The sequence below is a fragment of the Pinus tabuliformis genome, chromosome 3_1, assembly GCF_031772625.1.
Source record: "Pinus tabuliformis cultivar Carrire ecotype Pingquan chromosome 3_1, CPIR1, whole genome shotgun sequence".
Lineage (NCBI taxonomy): Eukaryota > Viridiplantae > Streptophyta > Pinopsida > Pinales > Pinaceae > Pinus > Pinus tabuliformis.
The window spans coordinates 972,735,599-972,761,758 of NC_142301.1; the positions used below are offsets into that span (position 1 = coordinate 972,735,599).

General features: G+C 35.6%; 1 protein-coding gene and 1 long non-coding RNA gene across 2 annotated transcripts in view; one reads left to right on the forward strand and one right to left on the reverse strand.

Moving 5' to 3' along the window:
* The window catches only part of LOC149191077 (uncharacterized), a 69,920-nt gene that overhangs the window by 528 nt on the left and 43,232 nt on the right, over positions 1–26,160 (forward strand). The gene's annotated exons all lie outside the window — the stretch shown is intronic.
* On the reverse strand, positions 599–8,378 carry LOC149191078 (MLO protein homolog 1-like). Its single transcript, XM_089412399.1, has 11 exons — positions 8,178–8,378; positions 7,926–8,042; positions 7,743–7,803; positions 2,135–2,223; positions 1,948–2,022; positions 1,741–1,832; positions 1,533–1,582; positions 1,388–1,428; positions 1,101–1,274; positions 957–992; positions 599–864 (listed from the first exon to the last, which is right to left on the reverse strand). Exons 1-11 carry the CDS (start codon positions 8,376–8,378, stop codon positions 793–795), a joined length of 1,008 nt encoding a protein of 335 aa, XP_089268525.1. The 3' UTR covers positions 599–792.

The window sequence follows — 26,160 nt, forward strand, 5'->3', positions numbered from 1 at the left end:
GGAGAAGATCCATGGCTTGGAGTTGTTTCTACACTTGGAGTCCCCAGTCTGCTAGAAAATCCAGACTCTGAAAATGTGTAGTTTGAATTTCTTGGTTTCATATTTTTCTCAGCTCTCTGATGCCATTTTCTCAAGCCATTAGCTACCCCTTCTTCAAGGATTGTGTTCTGTGATGAATTTCTTTTTTTGATATTTTTCTTAGCTCTTTCATGCCATCTTATCAAGTAACTAACTACTTGTTCGTCAAATATTGTGTTCTTCATGTGAGAACCCATCTGCATAGAATATGTGTTAGTTTTGAACCAAAATAAAATCCCTATACTCAGGCTTTAAAGGACCACAGTTATCTGTACCCTTTGCAGAAATATTTACCCACAATTTACTGAACAGTAAGAATAGTGACGTTCAAAAAATGCAGATATTTTCCAATTTTCTATTAAGATAATGCAGTACGTTTAGAGAAGTTCAAATTCTCTTTCAAAATGGAAGTCCTTTTATTTTAAATGAAGCATAAAAAATTTCACCTGTGTGACAAGTGCGTAAAGCGGAAGTGTGACATAGCTACATATAAACTGCACAACTATCCTGGATAGAACCACAAACAAATCAATTCAGTTATGGTTTAAGTCAAAGCATAATCATGTTCAATGTTTTCATTATATTACAATTTACCAGCATATATCTATTTATATTAAAATATTTTATTCATAATCTGTATTAAATATTTTACAACTAACATAAAAAAATCTCTTCCAAAGCATTTGTTTAAATTAACCAAACAAAAGATCTGTTTTACAGGTATGTGCTTCGCAATATGATCGTATAAAGAGTATCGTGGAAACAGGAGTTCAAACCAAATTGCCACTGCAATAATTGTGAACGTATTGTTAACTGTGTAAATTCAATATCTCTGCTGATATTATAATTTATTATAATTACTAATGAAAATGGCCTACGCATGTCCACGACAGGAAGGCAAGCTGGAAAGCATTCTGCAGGAACCATCAAGGCTTTATGTCATTGTCATAAATATAATAATGAAATGAATATAATAGCCACAGTTAAAGGAAGTAAAATTTACAATGCAATTATTTCGATACCTGGAATAAAGTGAAATGGATCAGGAATAGAATAAGATCAGGGCGATTGAACCAAAATAACTTATCGGTTGGCTGCACCACTGGTATTCCTCTAACCACATCATGTCTCCCTTGAATTCCTAACGCCATCTCTAATAGTATAAGTTGCAGCTTCATTCCGACTATCAAAACAATCTGCACAAGTAACAGAGTAGCAATAAACACGCAGAAGTCAATAGCAGACAACTTTCCTAGATCATTAACTTATATCATCAATAATTCTAGTTCGAATATTTCCAGGGACTTACAGCTAAGGGAAGGAAAGAGAACCAAAAGTATGAATTCCACTCTGTTCACAAAGTAACACAGCCAATCCAAGAGAGAACGTCAGACTCGCTAGCAACGGAAATTAAACAAAACTTCGGAGTAAGACAGAGAGTTGTGAAGACTTACTATGCAAATTGATAAGTAAAAATCCCATGGCAAAAGCCCACAGGGGAAAACTGCAGATAACATAATAAATGTTCTAGTGTTAGGTGAAAAGCAGGGGTAGGTTTCCCAGACAAACAAAACCAATGCAGGACTGAGAAGCGTTGCAAGAGGGAAATCTACTATTATTGATAAACACCAAAGTTTTTACGCACAGAAAGTTGTTACGAACCTGCTTCCTATCACCCTCTTGAAGTCGTCATCCAATGATCTCTTTATATATTTATGAAAATTAAACTTCTTGTTATTCGCAGAGAAATGGGCCTATACGGTACCAAGAAATAAAATTTCAACACAAATCAGTTAAATCACGTGAATGAAATGGTTGTTTAAACAAAGACGAAATGGAAACGGGAGATTTGAATTAATGGAGACGTACCATGATGAAGCCATGGCGCAAGGTTAGGTAATCAACTTTCCTTATTGACCGAAAGAATTGTCTAAAGAAGCAAACCTGCAAATCTACATAGTGTTAAATTCTAAACCAGAAATTAATATTACTATTACATGTAAAATGGATTCAAGTACCATAAATCTCTAGAATATTTGGAGTATGAATTACTTACCACCCATTTAAGAATGGGTGTTCTGCTCCATAAATTCATATGACGCCTCACAAATGTAGTTTGTTCGGTTAATCTGAACCTTGAAGGATCTGCATGAAACAAAGAGCAAGCACGTAGCTGCTTGTACTTAGAAACTGTTGGAATATTAATTCCAACTGATGTGCAGTAGCAGCGAGCCGCAATAGAGGACTTATGAAGGAGTCGACTTATTCACGCCACCGCCATAAGTGTCTTTTCACCGTTTGCCTGTTTGTGTTCCCAAAGCAGGAAGAAGATCAAATCTGGGCTCTGCGTCATAACTGCTCACCAAAAGAGGAAGCATGGCTGAGAAGGAAAGTACCAGCCTCGAGCCAGCCGCAGCATTTATTAGTCTTGGGTTTCCACATAACCGACTCAAGCAGCACAACAGAATGTCAAAAGATCAGATCTGTTCATTATGAGCGGCAGATTGCAACAGAGTCTCTGTCAGCAAGTTGAGGCGGTTGATGGATAAGTTATGACCGCCTCCTGCACTATATATGTGTAGAGCCACAGCAGTGTTAATAACTCTGTAATGTAGCGCAACAGCGCTCAAATGTAATTTCTGTGTTTTTAAGAAAGAATGTGCAGCAGCATGAGCTCACATGAATGAAGCCCTTTTTGCACAGCAGTGCAGGGATTGAAAAGGTTAAAAGCAACAGCAGCAGCTGAAGAATCACACAGAGCAGAAGAAAGCACGCAGCAGCGTGAAGAGGAAGAAGAATAATTTCAGAATAGTGAAATGCACAGCAGTGCAGAAATTTGAATGTAATTTGTTTTTATGTTCATCTGTGTGGAACAGAATCATTCCTTAGTGAATTTCTGAAGTAGATGTTCAGCAATAGAAGTTTTGAAATTCCCTCTGTATGAGGAAGACAAATCTGTAACAGTTAGTTTATTTTGATAAATACAAGTTAAATTTTTCCTGTTGCTGTTACACCGTCACCGTTGCTGAAACACCTCGTAACTCAAAAATTACTTGACGTCAAAAGTTTACGTTGCTGAAACACGACGATCAGCGTTGCTGAAACACCTGTTTCAGCAACTGAAAAAAAACTGTGTTGCTGAAACACCGTTTCCAGCAAGCGAATTTTTCTGTTTTTCTGTGTAAAAACAGAGTGCAATTTTTGTCTGTTTGTTATGGGATTTATCAGAAAATTCCAACATGGTATCGGAGCTAGTCCAGGCTCTTTGAAGTGTCAAAGAAGCTGAAGGAAGATTTCTTGCAGCAGCAACTTCTCTAGCAGTGTGAAGACTCAGCCAAGAAAGAATCCAGGTATTTCTCAGATTAATTTTCTGTGTTGTTGTTGAAGAAACAGTCAGTGATTTTAAAAACACAGTCAGAGATTTTAAAGCCTAGATAAGAATGGCAAGGTCAAAGAAGAAAGCCTCCAGGGCTGTTAAAAATGTGTCTCCCCCCTCTACTAAACTAGAAGGCAACCCATTAGAATACATTCTATTTGAAGTTCCAAAGTTTGATGGAAACTTTGATGTATGGGAAATAAAGATGAGGGCTTTCCTAATGTTTGAAGGGATTGAAGTCTGGGAGTCAGTGATTGATGACAACAATATGGATAAAGAATCCATGGAGTATGATGCACAAGCAGCAAAGACTATCTTGGATGGTCTCCCTGATTCAGTGAAGAAGAATCTTGGAAAATATTCATCAGCAAAGGATATATGGGACAGATTGCATGACCTTCATGCAAAGGGAGCACTAACCATGACAATGAGTCAAGAAGAACCCATCATAGAAGCTGAGAATGAAAAGCTTGACCTCATCAAGCTTCAAGTAAAAAAAAGGGATGAAGAGTTAGCCAAGCTCAAGAAGGAGCTTGACCAATGCAAGAGGAAACATCATGAAGAAGTCATATCCATGACAAATCAGCTGAATGAAGTAAAGAAGCAGGCAGATGTCTTGTCAAGTCAACTTGAACAAAGACACAAGAAAGTGAACAAACTTGTAGAAGAGATTGGACAGTGCAAGGCAGAGGTCTCCTCCCTTAAGTCCGAACTACAAGAAGCAAGGAAGCAGGCAAAAGGAGCTGAAAAGAAAATGGAGAGCAGTCAAGCAGAAACCTCCAAAATGAAGTCTGATATTATCTCCTTTAAAATAGTAGCAGCTGAAGCTACTCGTAGCAAGGAAGATACTGAGGGACAGCTAGCAAAGAAAAATAATGAATGTGAAAAGTTAGAAGAAGAGATTGTCCTCCTCAGGAAGAAGGTTGAAGGGATGAACAAGATCATGAAGAGCTCTCAAGCCTTGGATGATATGCTCAGCTATCACAGATCTCCATATGATAAATCAGGACTTGGGTATGTAGGTGAACCCTCAAACAAGTATGAGGATGCCTTAAGCAAAGGAGATGTGAAGAAGCCAGAAAGAGAAGGTGATGCTCCCAGTTCCAGCAAAGGCAAGGAGAAAAATGAAGGCAGCAATAGAAGAAATCCTGCTCCAAGCATAAAACCAGCTCCAAGAAGAAATGTAGCTGATGGCAAAGAGGCAAGATGCAATGGTTGTCATCAAAGAATTTCAAGGCAGCAAGGCTTCAGAAGTGCATCAAGGAAACCTCCATCTCACAGGTACCAAAGTTCATTTTATGGTTATTGTTATGCCTGCTCAAACTTTGGTCATATGGCAAAAGATTGTAGAGCATTTCATGGAGATAGATGTTGTGGTCTACGACAACCTCCAAGAAACAATTTTAGAAGAAATCATGAAATGTTATTCATAAACAACGTTGAATGTTTCAAGTGTCATAACATTGGGCATATGGCACGTGACTGTAACTTAACATGGGATCTTACACAAGCTAGACCCATGCAAAAGAAGAAAGTTACACAAGTATGGAGAAGGAAGGAAAGGCAATCTGAAAACCCCTTGAACTCCCCAGTGGATCTAAATTTGTTTTGAGAAGAGTCTGCTAAAAAAAAGACAAGCACACATTAAAGGGGAGCTTGTAATTTTTTATTTGCTGAACTGTATTAACAGTCATTTGTTGATGATGGATGTATTGCAGCACAGCAGTTGCAAATGAAATCTTTGTTAATCCCTCTGAAAGGTAATATGCAGTAGTGATGAAATCAGCAATGTTTTTGCTTTGTTTTTATGCAATATGCACAGAAATGCATAAAGAAGAAAAGGAAGCAGCGCAATAAGATGTATGCAAGGCAAGGAAACCCTCACAGCAGTGGGAAGACAGAATACAAAACAGCAGTTTGGAAATTTTTTTATGGAGCACATGCAAAGAAATGCATAAAGAAAAACAGGGACAACAAATTTTTAATGCACACTGGATGTATAAGAATGTGTGTGGCAGCAGAAAGCCAAAGGAATTGCACAGTAGTGCATTGTGTAAAAAAAAATGAAGATTAAGATTGTGTGAAGCAAGGGTGCATGAGAAAAGGCAGCAGCCTGTGTTATTTTTTTTTGTGGAGAATGAAGTGCCAAGAGTATGGGCACACAGCAGTATGATGAAACAAAAGGCAGTGTCAATGCAAATTGCAGAGGCAATGCAGCAGCAAGAAGTTATGGACAGCAGCATGATGGCAAAAAGGAGAAGCACACAGCAATGCAAATGTGAAAAATGCAGCAGCAAGAAGTTTTGAACAGCAGCAATTGCAAAAGAAATTTTCCTTACAGCAGTAAAGGTAAATGTAATGAATTTGTTGTTCATTGAATTGATATGCAATATATGCAACAGCAGTGAGTGCAAGAAATGTTTACACACAACAGTGTAAATTTGTAAGTGGGGACAGTGTAATTGTTCCAGAAAAGACATAGTATTTGTCTTTGAAAAGTGCAGAAGCAGTGCAAGTATAGACACAGCAGTGTGGGATAGACACAGTAAAGAAGATGGCACAACAGTGCAGCAGAGAATATGCAGCAGCATAAAAGAACAATGTAATGAGTTTGCACACACAACAGTGCAATGATTGTTTGTTTTTGAAACTGCATGTAAAGCAGTGTCTGTTTGTAATCCCTCTGTTAATGAGGAAGGTGCTTTTCAGCACAGTCATTTGGTGAAGCCCTCTATGAAAGAGGAAGATGCTTTTCAGCATAGTGTGGTAAATCCCTCTATCAAGAGGATGATGCTTTTCAGCATAGTCACAGGTGAATCCCTCTGTCAAGAGGAAGGTGCTCTTCAGCACATTGTTATGGTGAATCCCTCTGTCATGAGGAAGGTGCTCTTAAGCACAGTTTCAGGTTAATCCCTCTATTAAGAGGAAGACAACTTTGTTGTTTGTGGAACTGCATCAGAAGCAGTTGGTGAATTCCTCTATGAGAGGAAATGTTTGGGTACGACAGAATGCCCAGCAGTTGAAATTAAGGGGGTGTGTTGGAATATTAATTCCAACTGCCGTGCAGTAGCAGCGAGCCGCAATAGAGGACTTACGAAGGAGTCGACTTATTCACGCCACCGCCATAAGTGTCTTTTCACCGTTTGCCTATTTGTGTTCCCAAAGCAGGAAGAAGATCAAATCTGGGCTCTGCGTCATAACTGCTCACCAAAAGAGGAAGCATGGCTGAGAAGGAAAGTACCAGCCTCGAGCCAGCCGCAGCATTTATTAGTCTTGGGTTTCCACATAACCAACTCAAGCAGCACAACAGAATGTCAAAAGATCAGATCTGTTCATTATGAGCGGCAGATTGCAACAGAGTCTCTGTCAGCAAATTGAGGCGGTTGATGGATAAGTTATGACCGCCTCCTGCACTATATATGTGTAGAGCCACAGCAGTGTTAATAACTCTGTAATGTAGCGCAGCAGCGCTCAAATGTAATTTCTGTGCTTTTAAGAAAGAATGTGCAACAGCATGAGCTCACATGAATGAAGCCCTTTTTGCACAGCAGTGCAGGGATTGAAAAGGTTAGAAGCAATAGCAACAGCTGAAGAATCACACAGAGCAGAAGAAAGCACACAGCAGCGTGAAGAGGAAGAAGAATAATTTCAGAACAGTGAAATGCACAGCAGTGCAGAAATTTGAATGTAATTTGTTTTTATGTTCATCTGTGTGGAACAGAATCATTCCTTAGTGAATTTCTGAAGTAGATGTTCAGCAATAGAAGTTTTGAAATTCCCTCTGTATGAGGAAGACAAATCTGTAACAGTTAGTTTATTTTGATAAATACAAGTTAAATTTTTCCTGTTGCTGTTACACCGTCACCGTTGCTGAAACACCTCGTAACTCAAAAATTACTTGACGTCAAAAGTTTACGTTGCTGAAACACGACGATCAGCGTTGCTGAAACACCTGTTTCAGCAACTGAAAAAAAACTGTTGCTGAAACACTGTTTCCAGCAAGCGAATTTTTCTGTTTTTCTGTGTAAAAACAGAGTGCGATTTTTGTCTGTTTGTTATGGGATTTATCAGAAAATTCCAACAGAAACAGCCTTTCTAACATTCCTCAAAACGTTATCCAATCCTAAATTTTCTTGATGTGCCCTTTTAATGTTTGAATTCAAAATCATATTACGGGGTGTCCCCGTTGAAATTTCCAGGTTCGTAGCTTGGTTTAGGTTGTCAATTTTCAAACATGACAGACTGCCAGACGAGGCCATTTAGAGAAAAAAAAATGAAAATACCTCACCATGTGAAAACTGATAATCCATTGTTACTATCTCCTTTTCCCATGCTTTCCAACGCCTCATCTAGGCACCAAAATGACTTGTATTTTCAGTTGAAGATGTTTCGAATGCTTAAAGATATGAAAGCAAATTCAAACAGAGAAAAAATTTAAACTGAATGATAGTTTGATTCCCGTTGCACTTACTTTTGCTCTTGCTAGGGCGATTGTTAGGACACTATATAACACATGGACTGTTGCCAACGTGAAGACGAGGTAGTGGAGCTGGTTCATGCCATTGAGGGAGACTAGAGGATACTTACCCTTGAATCAAGAGGGAAAGAATATTTATCAAACTATCATAAATATCTTGATTGATATCAAATGGACTAACACGATTTGAGTAACCTCTAATTGCATCGGGAAATTCGAATACGCAAGATAGAGTATGCTGTCTACCTGTTTGGAACAATGATCGGTACCAGCAGCAATCGATTCTTCCTTTTGACAGGGAAGCATACTATAAGCTATTCCTTCTGGTATACAAATCTTAGAAATGGGCTTCTGAAAAATGGTCAGTAGAAACGAGATGAAGCCCATAAGCATCAGTTCTGCATCCAAGAATGCCAATTTAAGATGTATTATATCGGTCGATGTCATGCGATGAATTCTCATTCAGAAGTTCTCAGAGCTACTAAAAATAGACTTGCAGCAACCATTTGTTTATTTTAAACTCTTACTTTGAAACCCAATTTAGAATTTTCAAATCAAGCCGCAATACAATCAAAGAGAGCAATTTAAAATGTTGAATGGTCAGATGTGTTGGAATATTAATTCCAACTGCAGGCAGTGTTGGCGGACGCGGACGTGGACAGCGACGGCAGCCAGTCAGTTGCCGACTCAGCCAGCACGCAGTAGGAAAAACCGCCTCAGCAAAACCTCTGACACATATCGGACCGCCACATATCGGATCGCCTTTTGCTGTGAAGCAGTTTTCGTACAAACTGATCCGATACAATAAGTTTTTGCAGCGCGTCCACCGTACCTTTCATCAAACCACCCTTCTATCTGAACATAACGTTCAGTCATGTAAGGCCTCCCGAAATCGCCGTCAACCGTCCGATTGAACGCAGTCTTGTCCACTGTTGATCAACGCCGAAGCTGCGTACAGGTCTGCAGGGTATGAACATTGCGTGAAGTTTCAGTTTGACCGCCGGTTCTGTCAACAAGGCCGACTAAATTAATTGACCGCCATGCTGAGAATTAAATGGCATTCGTAAATGGTTGGTGAAGATTTAATTTTAATATTTTGTATTTGTTTACGGAAGTATGGGCGTAGAAATGTATGTAAGTTTTTATTTGAATGCATATGAATTGTTTTCGATATGTTTTTATTATGGGTTGACTTTTGTAAAGAAATGGTGGAAAATATACAGCTTGTGCAAACAAAAATTGGACAGAGTCTATGGTTATTGAAGATGCACAGCAGTGTATAGATGATGCGTTGACTTTTGTAATAAAAAAAAGACAGTGAAACGCAGCAGCGTAGGAAGAATCCAAGGTTTTGGTATTGTGTGTGAGGTAAAGTATATAAGGCACAGCAGTGCGAGAAGAGAGGAACAGAGGGAGCACAGCAGTCCGAAGGCAGAACTTAGAAGAACAGGGGCAGCCTGAAAATTTTCGGTTGACTCAGTGAAATGAGATGTATTTACGCACATTAGTGCAGTGAATGCTTTGTTAGAACATGAAGAGCAAGAGAGGTACAGCAGCCCGACAGTGAAGGAGATTTTTTTTGTAATGAAATGTAAGGAATTACATTTACAGCCGTAAATGTAAGTAAATGTTTTTTTTATTACAACAGTATATGTAAAATTCTATTTTTACAGCAGTAAATGTAAATGAAATTTTTATACACAGCAGTGTAAAATCTCAGAAGAAAACAGAGTAAATTCTTGTTGGTTGAAATGTGTTTTTGGTGAATCTCTCTGTTAAAGAGGAAGGTGCTTTTCAGCACAGTCACTTGGTGAATCCCTCTGTTAAAGAGGAAGGTGCTCTTCAGCATAGTCTCTTTCGTGAATCCCTCTGTTAAGAGGAAGATGCTTTTCAGCATAGACTGGTGAATCCCTCGAGGAAGATGCTCTTCAGCATAATCTCTGGTGAATCCTTCTATGTGAGGAAGACTCTTTTATTGTTTGTGGAACTGCATCTGAAGCAGTGTTGGTGAATCCCTCTATGTGAGGAAGATATTCTTGTAACAGCAGTTGGAGAATCCCTCTCTCTGAGGAAGACCTTTATGTAACAGCAGTTTTGTAATCCCTCTGTTAAGAGGAAGACTTTTTTTTGTAACAGGCAGTCATATTGATGAATGCAAAGTTTTTTTTGGTGTGAAAAATTTCTGTTCTGAGAAAACAAATTAGCTTCCCTGTGCAAAAGATCCTGTGTCAAAGAAACGGAGCACTGTCTCTGTGTGGAGTTTATTTTGTTTGTTTTTGGGATTTTACCAGAAAGATCCCCACAGTAGTACCAGAGCATTGTTCTGCTCTGTTGAATTTTGTTCGGAATCATCAGAAATTCCCAACATGTTTTAGCAAATCTCAAAATTTTTGAATGAGATTTCATTACATTACATCGTTTGACATAATACATCTTAAATTGGCATTCTTGGATTGCTGAATTGATGCTTATGGGCTTCATTTCGTTTCTACTGACCGTTGGAGAGAAGTCCATTTCTAATATTTGTATACCAGAAGGAATAGCTTATAGCATGCTTCCATGTCAAAAGGAAGAATCAATGGCTGCTGGTAGCGATCATTGTTCCGAACAGATAGAAACCATACTCTATCTTGCGTATTCGTATTTCCCTATACAATTAGAGGTTACTTAGACCGCGTTAGTCCATTTGATATAAGTTTGATAAATGTTCTTTCCCTCTTGATTCAAGGGTAAGTTTCCTCTGGTCTCCCTCACTGACATGAACCAGCTCCACTACTTCATCTTACGTTGACATGAACCAGCTCCACTACTTCATCTTTACGTTGGCAACTCTGCATGTGTTATATAGTGTCATAACAATCGCACTAGCAAGAGCAAAAGTAAGTGCAACGGGAAATACATGACCACCTCACATTTCGTTCAGTTTAAATATTATCTCTGTTTGAATTTGCTTTCATATCTTCATGCATTCGAAACATCTTTAACTGAAAATACAAGTCCTTTTCGTGCCTAGATGAGCGTTGGAAAGGATGGGAAAAGGAGATAGTAACAATGGATTATCAATTTTCACATGGTGAGTTCTTTTCATTTTTCTTCTCTAAATGGTCTCGTCCAGAAGTCTCATGTTTGAAAAATGACGACCTAAACGAATGCATCCGAAAGTTTATGAATCTGAAAGTTTCAACTGGGACGCATTTAAACAAATAAGGATAACAGAGGATTCATCAAATGAGACATATTAATTCAGACACGTGTTTGCTCATATACAAATGCTTAACAATGTTCCATTATATAGTGATGGGATTAATTGACTCCAGAGACCTAACAACCCAGATGATAGGGATTCTAACTCAGCTACAACTCATATAGATAGGACAACAACAAATTCTGAAATAACACCTGGAAACTCACATAAAATTTAGAACATTCATTTCTATATTATCTCCAAATGACGCCTGTAAAATGGTCTCAAGTTAAAAACAATAAAATAGAACATCAAGAATATTTAGGATTAGATAACGTTTTTGAGTAATGTTAGAAAGGTTGTTTTTAAGTACAAGCAACTACGTGCTTGCTGTTTGTTTCATGCAGGTCCTTCGAGGTTCAGATTAGCCCAACAAACTACATTTGTAAGGAGTCATATGAATTTATGGAGCAGAACACCCATTATTAAATTGGTTGTAAGTAATTCATACTCCAAATTTTCCTTGATATTTATCTTCATATTCATCTTACCTGAATTCCATTTACATGTAATGGTAGTAATGGTAATATTCGTGTAGCATTTAACAGTGGTAGATGTGCTGGTTTGCTTCTTTAGACAATTCTTTGGGTCAATAAGGAAAGTTGATTACTTAACCTTGCGCCATGGCTTCATCATTGTACGTCTCCATTAATTCAAATCTTTCGTTTCCATTTCGTCTTTGTTTAAACAACCATTTCATTCACGTGATTTAACTTATTTGTGTTGAAATTTTCTTTCTTGGTACCGGATAGGACCATTTCTCTGCAAATAACAAGAAGTTTGATTTTCATGATGACTTCAAGAGGGTGATTGGAATCAGGTTCGTAATAACTTTGCGTAAAGACTTTGGTGTCTTGCCATAATAATGGATTTTCTTCCTGCAGCGCTTAGCAGTCCTCCTCCTGTTTTGTTTCTCTTGGAAAGCTCCCCTTCCTTTTTACGTAACGCTCCAGCAGTTGTTGCGTTATCTGCAGTGTTCCCTTGTGGATTTTTGCCATGGGTCTTTTGCTTATCGATTTGCATTGTAAGTCTTCACAACTCTTAGTCTTACTCCAAAGTTTAGTTTGGTTTCCGTTGCTATCGAATCTGACGTTCTCTCTCTGATTGGGTGTATTACTGTTTGAGCAGACTGGAATACATACTTTTGGATCTCTTTCGTCCCCTTAGCTGTGAATCCCTAGAAATGTTCGGAAGAAGAACTATTGATGATATAAGTTAACCATCTAGAAAAGTTGTTCACTATTGACATCTGCGTGTTTGTTGGCACTCCATTACTTTCACCTGCAGATAGTTTTGACAGTTGGATTGAAGCTGCAACTTATAATACTAGAGATGGCCTTAGAAATTCAAGGGAAACATGCTGTAGTTAAAGGAATTCCAGTGGTGCAGTCAACCGATAAGTTGTTTTGGTTGGATCGTCCTCAACTTATTATATTCTTGATCCATTTTACGTTGTTCCAGGTATCCAAATAATTGCACTGTAAAATTTAATTCCTTAATTGTGGCTATTATATTTATGACAATCACATAAAGCTTGATGGTTCCAGCAGAATGCTTTCCAGCTTGCTTTCCTTTTGTGGACATGCGTGAGCCATTTATATTAGTAATTATAATAAATTATAATATCAGCATGGGCATTGAATTTACAAACAATTGGATCACAATGATTGCAGTGGCAATTTGGTTTAAAGTCCTGTTTCCACGATAGGCTTTATACGATCATATTGCGGATCGCCATTGGGTAAGTGTGTAGATCATTATATAAAAGCACATTCCCATCAAACAGATCTTCCGTTCTGTTCATTTTAGTAATTGCCTTGTCAGAGGTTATTTTTTTTATTAATTGCCAAATCTGTGTATCTCATTGATACAGATCAAAATAAACTATAAACTGATAACTTTGTTTCATGTGAGTTGACTGTTAGAATTTATAATCAACGTAAAGATTAAATTCTAATGTGATGAGAGTATTGAACATAACTATGGTTTGAATTGAACAATAAATGAATTGACTTATTTGTGGTTATATCCAGGGTGGTTGTGCAGTTTATATGTAGCTATGTCACGCTTCCACTTTACGCACTTGTGACACAGGTAAATTTTTTGATCCTTCCTTTAAAATAAAAGGACTTGCTATTTTCATAGAGAATTTGAAATTATCCAAACGTACTGAATTATCTTCGTAGAAAATTGGAAAGTATCAGCGTGTTTTTAATGTTACTCCATTCTTATAAATCGTGGGTAAATATTTTCGGCTAATTGTACAAATAGCTTTAGACGTAGAGAATTTTGCTATCAAGACTAATACATATATTATGTAGATGGGTTCTCAAGTGAAGACCACAATATTTGATGAACTGATAGTTAGTTCCTTGAGAAGATGGCATCAAAGAGATAAGGGAAATATTGAAAGAAGAAATTCAACCCAAAACACAATACTTGAAAAACCGATAGCTACTGGCTTGAGAAGATGGCAGTAGAGAGCTTAAAAAAAATATGAAAAAAAAAAATTCAAACTATGTATTTGCAAACAGAGTCATAATTTCAGAGTCCGGATTTTTAAACAAAGAGAAAGTCCAAGTGCGGAAACAACTCCAAGCCAAGGATCTTCTCCATTACACTTAATGAGCAGGTTTACTACTATCTGAGACATTGAGACTCCAGACATCTCTCCAATATATTATCCCTCGTATTAGAGCTATGTTCTGCATATGTTCTGCAGCCTATCAGAACTATTTCGATATCTGAAACATGGGGTGTTAAAGAGGTCACGGAAGAGCAACCTATTTGAGAAGAAATAAATATAAATAGCAAAATATTTTTCCTTTGTCATGTCTTAATTGTATGTTTAATATCAAATCATAGATCTAAGTGTGATCTTAAATAGGATGACGATATAAAGTGCACATATATTTTCCTTGCTACTGAATATAAAAGAATGAATTTCCTATCAAATCATTGATCTAAGTGTGATCTTAAATAGGATGACGATATAAAGTGCACATATATTTTCCTTGCTACTTAATATAAAAGAATGAATTGGAAATTCATCTGTAATTTCATATTTTCTAATGTATTAGAAATTCAGTAACAATTTTATATTTTTCTTGAGAATGAATAGAATATATTTTCCTTCCTCATGAATATAAAACAATGTATTGGAAATTTATTAGTAATTTCATATTTTTTTTCCAAAATGAATATAAGAAAATATATTAGAAATTTATTCTATATTTTTTTCTCAAAATAAATAATTTAAATTGGAATTATGAGATCTAAATGAGTTACTTAAAGAAAATAATTAAATTAATAAAATAGGAGTTCTTAAAATGAATAGAAACCAATGTATTGGAAATTTATTAGTAATTTCATATTTTCTTTTAACATGAATAGAAGAGTATGTATTAGAAATTCTTTCTATAATTTCTTCTCAAAATAAATTATTTAAATTGGAATTATGAAATCTAAAATGACCCATTTAAAGAAAATAATTAAATTAATCAAATTAATAAAATAAGAGATGAATTTTTTATGAGAAAAAAAAAACTATTTAGTTTATTGCATTTTATGTTTATCTTTTTATAATTTTACTCAAATGTCAACTCAAATTAACCATTTTGCATATTTTGAATTAGATCCACATAGGAAAAAATGAAAAATGTGTTATTTAACATATTATTTTCATGCATTTTCATTTTTTTTATTGAAGATCTAAAAAATAATGCAACTGGAAAAAAAAATATCTACTACTTAGTTACCTTAAATAAATAATCTTAAATATTATTGTTCAATAAATAATCTTAAATATTATTGTTCTTTTAAAATATTTTATTAGATTTTTTTTTTCCTTAAAACTTATTTTTATCTCAAAATTTATAATTCAATTCATAATTTAAATGAAAAAACATTTTATATTTAAATATTATTTTGAATACAAAATATTATATCTCAAAAAATATTTTTTATCTCAAAATTTATAATTCAATTCATAACTTAAATGAAAAATATTTTATATTTAAATATTATTTTGAATATAAAATATTATATCAAAAATATATTCAAATATGGTAAACACCTTTCTCTAATCTCTTATTAAACACCTTTCTTTAATCTAAAAAATATAATATATATTTTAATCAGATTTTTTTCATAATATACTAGTATTTTCTAACAAAATTATGAGCTCCAAGGCTCAACCTTGTTGTATAAAGGAATGAGGGTTAGCCAATTCCAAATCAAACTATATACACTATCTATATTGCACAAATACAATCAATATACAAATTATTAATTTATATTGATTATTAATTTTTAAATAGAATAAAATAACATTCAATTTTAATTTTATTATTTTTTAATAAAACTTTGCTTCATATTCATTGAAAATATAAAACTACACTGAAGTAAAAGTAAGTAAAATTGATCTTTAGATTTACTATATATTTTTAAAGAAATTTTCCATCATATCTATTGAGCCTATGAATTTGCAACTGATGTAAAAATATTTTTATATAAATAACTTTTTGCTTCCGCACAATATATATATATAATTTTTCTCATTCATACCAATGGCATATTTTATCGTTAATGAGGTGAGGACTTTGTCCTCTTTCGTTCCCTCACCCATATCAAGATCACACAAGTCTCGTGAGGCGAGAATGAAAGTGAAGTGCCTAGTCAACGTGACGTGAGATACCTATACAGCCCAAGGGTTAAACTAAGTAAACACGTGACAACTCCCAAATGAAGGACCCGAGGGCTTGAAACCAGAAGTTGGAAAATAAACACATGAACAAAAGGGAGTGCCACACTTATTATGTCCCTACATGACATTTAGGATCAATTATGTGTGATTAGTCTTGATGATACATATATTTTTTTTACAAAAAATTTTGCGCCTACAAAATCAACTATAGGTTTAATTTTGGTGAGACGCTTACGTCAACGACACATCTGTTGGGCCGGTGCATTAGGGCTACAAAGCTCGAAACATTGGCATAATAGGTGTACAAGAGGTTAGGAAAACATTATAGTTGTGTACAACAATGTACAATTGCACAGTGGATTAAGGTTGCAGAAATAGTTCCAACTACCTATAGTGTTGGAGCAGTCAGCGCAGCTAAACAAAATATAAGCAATAGCAGAGCACAAACATCACAAAAAAGAGACACAGGGTTTAACGTGGTTCACCCAACCATTCTGGGCTACGTCCACCAAACATAGGCATCGGCAATCTTATTATCAAAATAGGAGATTACAAGAGAATTAATTTCCTCTCAAACGCTCACACTATCCACCCAATCCGTCTGGACACCTGTTTTATAGCTAAGAGGATCTAACTGCCTCATAAATCCTCCTACAACAAATATAGGATGCATTAACTCACTCCCAACAACCTGGAGCTAATCTAGCAACAAATTCCTATTGTTGTCACACATTAGAGATTTTTGCCTACTTTGTGAAACAGAAAAAATCTCAACAATCTCCACCTTGACAACAATTAGCCTGATACCCTGTTTGTTTATTATTTTTATCTTTTCTGCAAGCCAAGAGAAGCCAAACACCAACGCAGCTTCTCCAACAAAACTGGTTTCGTGAACATGTCTACATAGTTTTCCTTTGTATGCACCTTTTCAAGAGAGACTCCCCTTTCAGTGATTACCTGTCTTACAAAATGGTACTTAATTGGAATATGCTTTGATTTACTATGATAGGCCGGATTCTTAGCCAAATGTATTGCACTTTTACTATCACAAAGTAACCTCATGTTGTCTTGTAACCTACCAAACTCACCAAGCAAACCTTTCAACCAAACTGCCTCTTTGCAAGCATGCGAAGCAGCAATGTATTCTGCTTCAGTAGTGGATAAAGCAACAATGTTTTGTAGCTTTGACATCCAGCTAATAGCTCCACCTGCAAGAGTAAAGACGTACCCTGAAGTTGACCTTCTTCTATCCAAATCACCTGCAAAATCAAAATCAACATACCCGCAAACAGATTCACTATTCTTATTGTAAGTAATACAATAACTACTTGTGCCTCTCAAATACCGAAGCACCCATTTCACTGCTGACCAGTGTTCTTTACCCGGATTTGCCATATACCTGCTGACAACCCCAACTGCATGTGAAACATCTGGTCGCGTACAAACCATCGCATACATCAAACATCCTACTACATTGGCATATGGAATTTGAGACATAAAATCCTTTTCTTCATCTGTATTAGGACATAAACTGGAAGAAAGCTTAAAATGGGAAGCTAAAGGGACTAACACAGGCTTCACATTGTTCATACCAAACCTCACAAGTATTTTCTCAATATACTTTTGTTGTGATAGCCACAACTTAGCATTGCTCCTGTCTCTGAAAATCTCCATGCCCAAAATCTGTCTTGTTGCTCCTAGATCTTTCATATCAAATGTCCTTGCCATCTGAGTCTTCAACCTGTTGATTTCTTCAATGCTTTTGCTTGCTAAAAGCATATCGTCAACATACAACACTAAGATAATGAACATGCCATTACTTAACTGCTTAAAGTAAACACAATGATCATATTCACTTCTTATATATTTTTTACTCAACATGAAAGAATCAAATTTCTTGTACCACTGTCGAGGCGACTGCTTCAGACCATACAATGACTTCTTGAGCCTGCAGACAAATTTCTTATTGCGATGTTGAACAAACCCTTCCGGTTGTTCCATATAAATTTCCTCATCTAAATCACCATGTAAAAACGCAGTCTTAACATCTAGTTGCTGTAATTCTAAATCAAGCAAAGCAACTAATGCTAACACAATTCTAATTGAAACAATTTTAACAACTGGTGAAAATATCTCATGAAAGTCTATGCCAGCTTTCTGAGAAAATCCTTTTGCAACCAGCCTTGCTTTGTATCTGTCCTCTGAATCATTCACACCCCGTTTCACCTTGAAAACCCATTTACATCCCACAGTTTTCCTGCCTTTGGGAAGTTCAACCAGATCCCATGTGCCATTCTTACCTAAGGCCATCATTTCTTCCTTCATGGCTGCTTTCCATTTGTCACTCTTTGAACCTTCTACAGCTTCCTGATAACACAAAGGTTCATCATCGTTAGCGGTCAAAGCAACTGAAGTAACATAATCATCATACCTTCTCGGAGGACATTTGATCCTTATAGACCTCCTTAAGGATGTTTTTAGTGCTTCCACAATTGGCTGTCTACCATCTGTAGGAACTTCTTCATGATCGCCATATGAGACCTGTTCATGACCTCCATTTGAACATTGTTCATAATCTGACTCTGAAACCTGTTCATGACTAGAATCTGAACTATGGTCATCATGACTATCATCAGAAGTGCTGTCAAACTGAATGTGCTGAAAATCAGATACATCATCCTGTTTCAATTTATTATCTACATCTAACTGTACAAGAGAGGATTCATCAAACTTTACATCTCTGTTGATGATGATTTTGCGGGTAGTAGGATCCCACAATCTAAATCCCTTTGTTCCATCACCATACCCAACAAAGACATACCTTTTCGATTTCGGATCTAATTTAGTTCGCTGATGTTTAGGCACTAGAGCATATGCATCACAACCAAACACTCTGAGTTTAGAATAATCACAAGGGTGTCCTTTCCATACCTCTTGAGGAATCTTGCAACCTATCACTGTCGATGGCGATCGATTTATCACATAACGAGCTGTAGCCACCACTTCTGTCCACAACTCCTTCTGCAAACCAGCGTTACTCAGCATACTCCTTGCTCTCTCCAAAAGAGTCCTGTTCATGCGTTCAACAACTCCATTTTGTTGAGGAGTATACACAGTAGTATTATGTCTCTCGATCCCTGCATCCTTGCAATAGTTGTCAAACTCCTTGGAAGTAAACTCACGACCATTGTTAGTTCTTAAACATTTTATAGTTCTACCAGTGATGTTTTCTACCAATGCTCTAAACTGCTTGAAAACTGTAAAAACATCAGACTTCCTTTTCAACATGTAGACCCACACTTTCCTAGAAAAGTCTTCAATAAACGAGACAAAATACGATGAGCCACCATACGAGGTTGTAGATGCTGGACCCCAAACATCTGAATGGATATAATCAAGTATTCCTTTACTAGTATGTTTTCCTGTTTTAAACTTTTGTTTACTTTGTTTGCCAAACAGACAATGTTTACAGAAATCTAACTTTCCAGACCTTAGATTAGGAAGTAACTTGCGATTAGCCAAAATCTTTAACCCTCTTTCGCTCAGATGGCCCAACCTCTGATGCCATAGGCAAATGGAACTACTGTCATGTTCAGACACGGTAGACACATGAACTAACCCTGTTCTTCCTTCTAACTGAAACATATTTCCTACTTTCTTAGCTTTCATTACTAGTAAAATACCTTTGTAGATTTTTCTGACTCCACCTTGATTGACAGTTTTATATCCATTTGTATCAAGTGCCCCCAGTGAAATTAGATTTTTTCTTAAATCTGGTACATGTCTTACATCAATTAACATTTTGGTTGTCCCATCAAACATTTGCAGCTGTATACTCCCTATTCCCACGATATTAGATGTGACATCATTACCCATGTACATGACTCCATCATTAACTGATCTATATGTCTTAAACCAGTCTCTATGAATACACATGTGGTTTGATGCACCGGAATCTAACAACCAATGTTGTTCATGATTTGACAAATTAACTGATAAGACTTCGTTGCTCATACCTGAACTAGATGCTGAACCTGTATCAGTTGTGTTTGCTTCCTTCTTTTCTGTCGATGAAGCTTCTTTAGAAGTTTGTTGTCGCTTCCAGCAATCCTTCTTCAAATGCCCTGATTTGCCACAGAACCAGCACTTTACTTTACTCTTCTTCCCCTTGGACTTTGAACGCGAATCGTTGCGCTTACCAGAGCGTCTTTCTCTAGAACGACCTCTAGCCATCATTTCCTCCGATGTAGAGGTGTCAGCATTCAACCGCTTCCTGGTCTCCTCGGACAACAAAGCTTCGACGACATCATCAAATTCAATGGTTTTGGATGAACTAAGACTTATAGACGTCACAAAATGATCCCACGACTCAGGAAACGAGCACAATAAAGTTATGGCTTTATCCTCGGCTTCAATTTTTACTTCTATGCTTTCTAATTGCACCATTAAAGTATTAAAAACATTTAAATGATCAGTAATGGAAGTACCTTACTTCATTCGCAAACTGTATAGCTTTCGCTTCAGGAGAATCTGATTTGTCAAAGATTTCGTCATATACAACTTCTCCAACTTCGTCCACAAACCAGCCGCAGTCTTCTCTGACACGATGTTAAATAAAACATCATCAACCAAACACAATCGAATTCTGCTCAAGGCTCTTCCATCCAATTCATTCCACTCATCATCTGTCATGGGGTAAGGCAGTTTGGATCTGCCCAACAACGCCTTTGCCACGCCCTGCTGTACCAGCAGATCATGCATCTTTACCTTCCAGATCTCGAAATTATTTTTGCCATTAAATTTCTCGATTTCAAATCGGGCACTCTGAGTTTTCGCCATCTCGTCTAAAACAAAGAATCTCCAATTTCAAAGAAGTTAATAAATAACACACTGCCTATGCCTTATTGTACAATTGCCTTTGCTGTTTGTATTTCAAATTACAATTGACACACAGTGTAATCGGACTGGCGCGCAACAAAAAACATAAAATAAACTTGGCGCTTGTAGATCAACTGACGATCCGCGCCAATAAAAAATCGGTGTAAGGCAAAAAACTTGGCGCGATTTTCACCTTCGGATCCGCGCTAATGATGAAATGGGCGCATTGGCGCACTTAATAAATTCGTTTCCGCGCCATGTCAGTTGGTTGGCGCTACTGTTTTGGAATAACCCGCGCCAATTAAAAAAACTTCGAACAAAAAAATAAAACGCACTCATCAATTTTTCGGCGCGTTCTGTGCATTACACGTATCCGCAGCAGTACTCAATCAATACGCAGCTGCACCCAATCAATATGCAGCTGCAGCTGTTCGGTATAGGTTAGAATTAGTCCATTGAAATCCACTGCGAAATTCGAACAGTGCTGACAGTGTAGAGATGTATAGTGCGAACAGAGATCGATATTTGATATGGACTACACGTGATGAAAAAATTGAATTCATCAATGGGCATTGCCTTTTCTTATATTATATCTACAATACAAGCAGCCCAACAATTTCAGATGGTACACCCCATAGCCACGCATACGCAGCCATACGCATATTAATTGCAGGCTCCACGCAGGTAATACCAGCTCAAACACACGATCCACCAGCAGCGATCCTCTCCACGCAACTTCTCTGGTCAGCGCATGATATGTAATACCTCCACGCAGCAATACCAATACGCAGGTTCACACAGCTCTGATATGTTACACCTCCACGCAGGCTCAATCACGCATCAGCATTAACACGCACTAGCAGCTAACATGTACCAGCAGCCAATTAACCAGCGATACGCACCACCAGCAAACAGTCAATATGCATCTGCGCCACCCCTACAACTGCGCCGCTCCTCCAACATGCTCTGATACCAACTGTTGGAGCACCCAATGTAGCTAAACAAAATATAAGCAACAGTAGAGCACAAACATCACAAAAAAGAGACACAGGGTTTAACATGGTTCACCCAACCATTCTGGGCTACGTCCACCAAACATAGGCATCGGCAATCTTATTATCAAAATAGGAGATTACAAGAGAATTAATTTCCTCTCAAACGCTCACACTATGCACCCAATCCGTCTGGACACCTATTTTATAGCTAAGAGGATCTAACTGCCTCATAAATCCTCCTATAGCAAATATAGGATGCATTAACTCACTCCCAACAACCTGGAGCTAATCTAGCAACAAATTCCTATTGTTGTCACACATTAGAGATTTTTGCCTACTTTGTGAAACAGAAAAAATCTCAACATATAGGTGATAAAGAAGCTCAACCCATCCAATGTAGCTCAAGGGTTTGTGAGGGCTTCATTGCATTGATTTCAATGTGATTATTGAGGAGGTGTGGTGGTTCTATATCCATTATGCTTTGAATTCCCACCTAATTCCTTTCCAGATTTTCACCTACTCACTACATTCGAATCCTATATTGGTTGAGATAAAAATAGGATGTCATATTTGAAGGTATTTACTCTGTGCCTAGAAAATTCTTTTGTATTGAGCAAAGGTGATTTTAAAGAAGCTTACAGTTTTCTTGTAATTTGTTTTGCTAAAAGTAGTTATTGATTCGGTGGCTTTCTTGTTTGGTTTTGTTGATTTCATAGGTGTGTCTATTGTACTTAGATAAATATGATGTAAATCTTTATCGATTTTGTAATCTTTAGCTTATTATTAGATTTAATTTGACAGATTGCACGTTGTTTTGTCTTGATAGTAACCAATAGTTATCTTCAATGTGCTCTAATTTAAAGTTAGGAATTTTCTTCTTCTTTCTTAGCAGACCCATACTATCTTTGTCTAACAACAACAATAAGATCTAAATTGAAAGTGATGAGAATTTAATTTATATGTTTTCGTTTATAATATTAATGGTTTTTGTAGATGTGCGACATTTTGAGTAGTTCATAGTTACATGGTTTTAAAATGAACTAGAATTATGTTAATTGAGTTGTGGATGTGCATGATCTAGATCTGTCTATGAATTTTAGTGTTATTATGTACATGTTTTTTATCTTTGAAAAACTCATTTATACGACATTATGAACTCAGGGAATTGACAAGTATTTTTTTTATAACCTCACAAGCTGTAATGTCATTGATTCCCTCTATTTCTTAATCCTTTTGTTGTCTCTCTTGACTCAACATCTTCTTATCTTTGTTTTATCAACCATGAAGCTCATATAGCGTATGATTATTGTAATTCCAAATACCCGAATAAGTTCATATTCAAGGTTTAACTAGTCACACCCATTTAAAGGCTAACGTATCGATTCTTTCTTTTTGGGCACCTAGCAAGTGTATCTGTTATGCCTAAAAAATAAAACATCTTAGCTAATTTCTTCTCTACCGTTATCTATGTGGGGTCCTTTTGTTACCATAATGGTCATTGTAATAGCAAGCACTATTCAAATGTCTAGTAACTTGAGATGTAGTGGGCATTATTTTTGCATATGGCGATTGGGTGATTTTGTTTTCATAGCTCCAACTTTGTTGATAGTTCAGGCCAAAATTGTATGAACTATACATTTGATTATAGTGACAAATTAGCATTTCGGAAATATTTTGGGCACCATATTTTTGGTAGTTGCAACTTAAGGGTGATTTAAGTGATGATAATTTCTATATAAATCTTAATGCAATAGGAAAATTGTTATGTTAGCCAAAAATGCTTTCAAATTGAATGATTAGGACATTTTATTTTTATGCATTATTAAAATACCTTTGACATTTTTAATTATTTGAGATGATTTATACACTAGAAATATTTTGGATTATTTGTTAGTATATTTGTACTTTGGCAATGAACAAAAATGTGTTGTAAGATTACTATTAAGGTGGGTTTTACTTTTCGGTTATCTAACATGAAGTCCTTCACCATTTTGCATTAGTTTTTTATTTATGAATCTTTAAGGATATAAGTCATCTATTGTATATAGCTTGCTAATAAATATTAATTTTAGTTGAATTTTTATTCTTGTAGTTGGGATTGTTTTGAAATGTTTTATTACTTTTCATATAACCTTTTGTTAATCCCATTTATGCATGGAAAACATTCAATCTACCTACCATTTATATACCTATGGACTACAATGTGTGACCTCTTGACACCATATACAACAATTTCATAGATGCTCTTCTTATCGTAAGTATTGTTACTCATAGACTATATCAATTATTGCATGTATTTTCTCCTTTTTAGGTTCGCTACTACTAAAAAAAAAGAAGGGTTTGATTCACCTTCCACCTGTGAAGTCTATGTAAAGACAATTAGCAACTTTCTCCCAAAATTTAGTCCTATATGATAGGAACATGTATTTTTATACCCCATCCTTATATTGGGATGCGTTCATGTGATTTAGATTAAGATACAGTTAGATATTGCATACAATGTATGCTTTGAATACTCATGTGGTGCATCTATTTAAAACCCATCTTATGCCAAGAATGATTATCTCTATTACATGAACATCTAAGTTATTGTCTCTTAACTTCTAGCAACTAATGTCATTTTGGTAATTTTTTTGGATTATTCTCACTCAATCAATTCATACGTATTATTATCCTATAGCAGTAAATACAATAATTATGAGTTACTTTCTAATCTCCTTTCATGGGTGGATTATTTTACTAGGCTAACCTACTGGTAGGACAAATTATAGCTCTTATGGTTACCCATGGCACAATGCCAAATAGACTAACATGGGTAGCTTTAAGTAACATTAGGGAACTTCAGGTCTTTTTACCTTCTTGTGGGTTGGGATAATGCAGGTTCTTTTGGTTTTGATTCCTTTGGTGGCAACTTCCATTGCAGCACATACTTAGAATGGAGATTCTTGTAGTGACTCTTAGCATTGTGTTGCTACATTTTTTTCTTGGGGGATTTTAATTGACATGATACTTAATTTGGTAATAGGATCTTAACTTCTATTTCCTTAAAAATAACCAATTGAAAAATTGTTGCGCTAAACTTGAATCCTTTTGTGTGAGAGCTATATATAGACAAAAGATTGAAATTTTTTTGTTTTTATTTTTATTTTTAAATATATTTTAAATATTTTGCCAATGGTTTGTGTAAAATAAAAAATAAAAAAATCTTAGGCCAAGAATACCTCTAATTTTGTATGTATCCTATAGGCAACGTTTTAAAAAAAGAAATTAAGAAATCTCATTTCAATGATTTTTTTAATGTATCTATACTCATTATGTCTAAAAAAAATAGGCTTTACTTTTGTATAATTATTGTTGTCCTATAGCATGAGAGTGTCTTACAGGTAAAGTTTTTAAAAACATTATGGAAAATTTTAATAAATTTTTTCTCATTATAATTTCCTAATTAAAAAAAATAAAAGGATAAGTTATCTTCTCATTATTCCATTTCAATGATTGTGATTCTTGTATCTATAGTGCTTATATCTAAAAATACAGGCTTCTTTTTTTGTATAGGCTATATTTTATATCAAAGTGCCTTATAGACAGTTTTTAAAAAAAAATAGGGAATCTTGTTTCAATAATTTTTGTACCTATAGTCCATAAGTTTTAAAAATTAGGATTTACTTTTGTATAATTATTGTATTCCTCTAGTATTAGAGTGTTTTATATGCAACCAAAAGCCAATTTGTTGTGCCAAATTTGAAATTTAAATCTTTTTTGTGTAAGAGTTATATATAGACACAAAAGCTTCACAAAGTATCTCAGGGATTAGGATCTTGAATTGTGAATATCACAAGTGGATTTGTTGGTAAATGTAAGCATTTCCCTATAAAACATCAAATTAGGCTTTATTTTTGTAGTAGATTGTCTTATAAATAGTTTTTAAAAATAATTAGTTAAAATTTTGATAGTTTTTTTAATTATAATTTCTTCATTAAAAATAAAAATAGAAACAAGAGTTATTTTCTCTTTATTTTTATTTTCTTTTTTAAATTATATTTTAAATCTTTTTCCAACTGTTTGTGTAAATAAAGGAAAATTCTCATACAAAAAATAATTATATTTATTGTTTTCCTCCAAATTGTGAGTGTTTTTATGAAAGTGTATTAACTTATTCATTTCAAGCTTTTGTGGATGGTCCTTATGTGTGAAAATGCTAGGCTTTATTTTTGTATGAGTATATGATAGGAAAAGTTTAAAAAAAACCTAGCGAATCTTATTTCAATTATTTTGATTAATGTATTTATTTTGACCAAGAACCCAAAGGGATCAAACCTCTTGAAGTGAAAATCTTTCCTCAAGTTCAGTCTTTAAACCTCTTTTTTGAATGAAAAACTTGAGGAATGGTTTTCACCTCTAGAGATT

Coding starts and splice junctions, on each gene's coding strand:
- LOC149191078 (XM_089412399.1), bottom strand. CDS start 8,378: ATGACATCGACCGATATAATACATCTTAAATTGGCATTCTTGGATGCA. Junction 1,583..1,740: donor AAGAGGGTGATAGGAAGCAG/GTTCGTAACAAC, acceptor TGTTATCTGCAG/TTTTCCCCTGTGGGCTTTTG. Junction 1,275..1,387: donor TCTCTTTCCTTCCCTTAGCT/GTAAGTCCCTGG, acceptor TTACTTGTGCAG/ATTGTTTTGATAGTCGGAAT.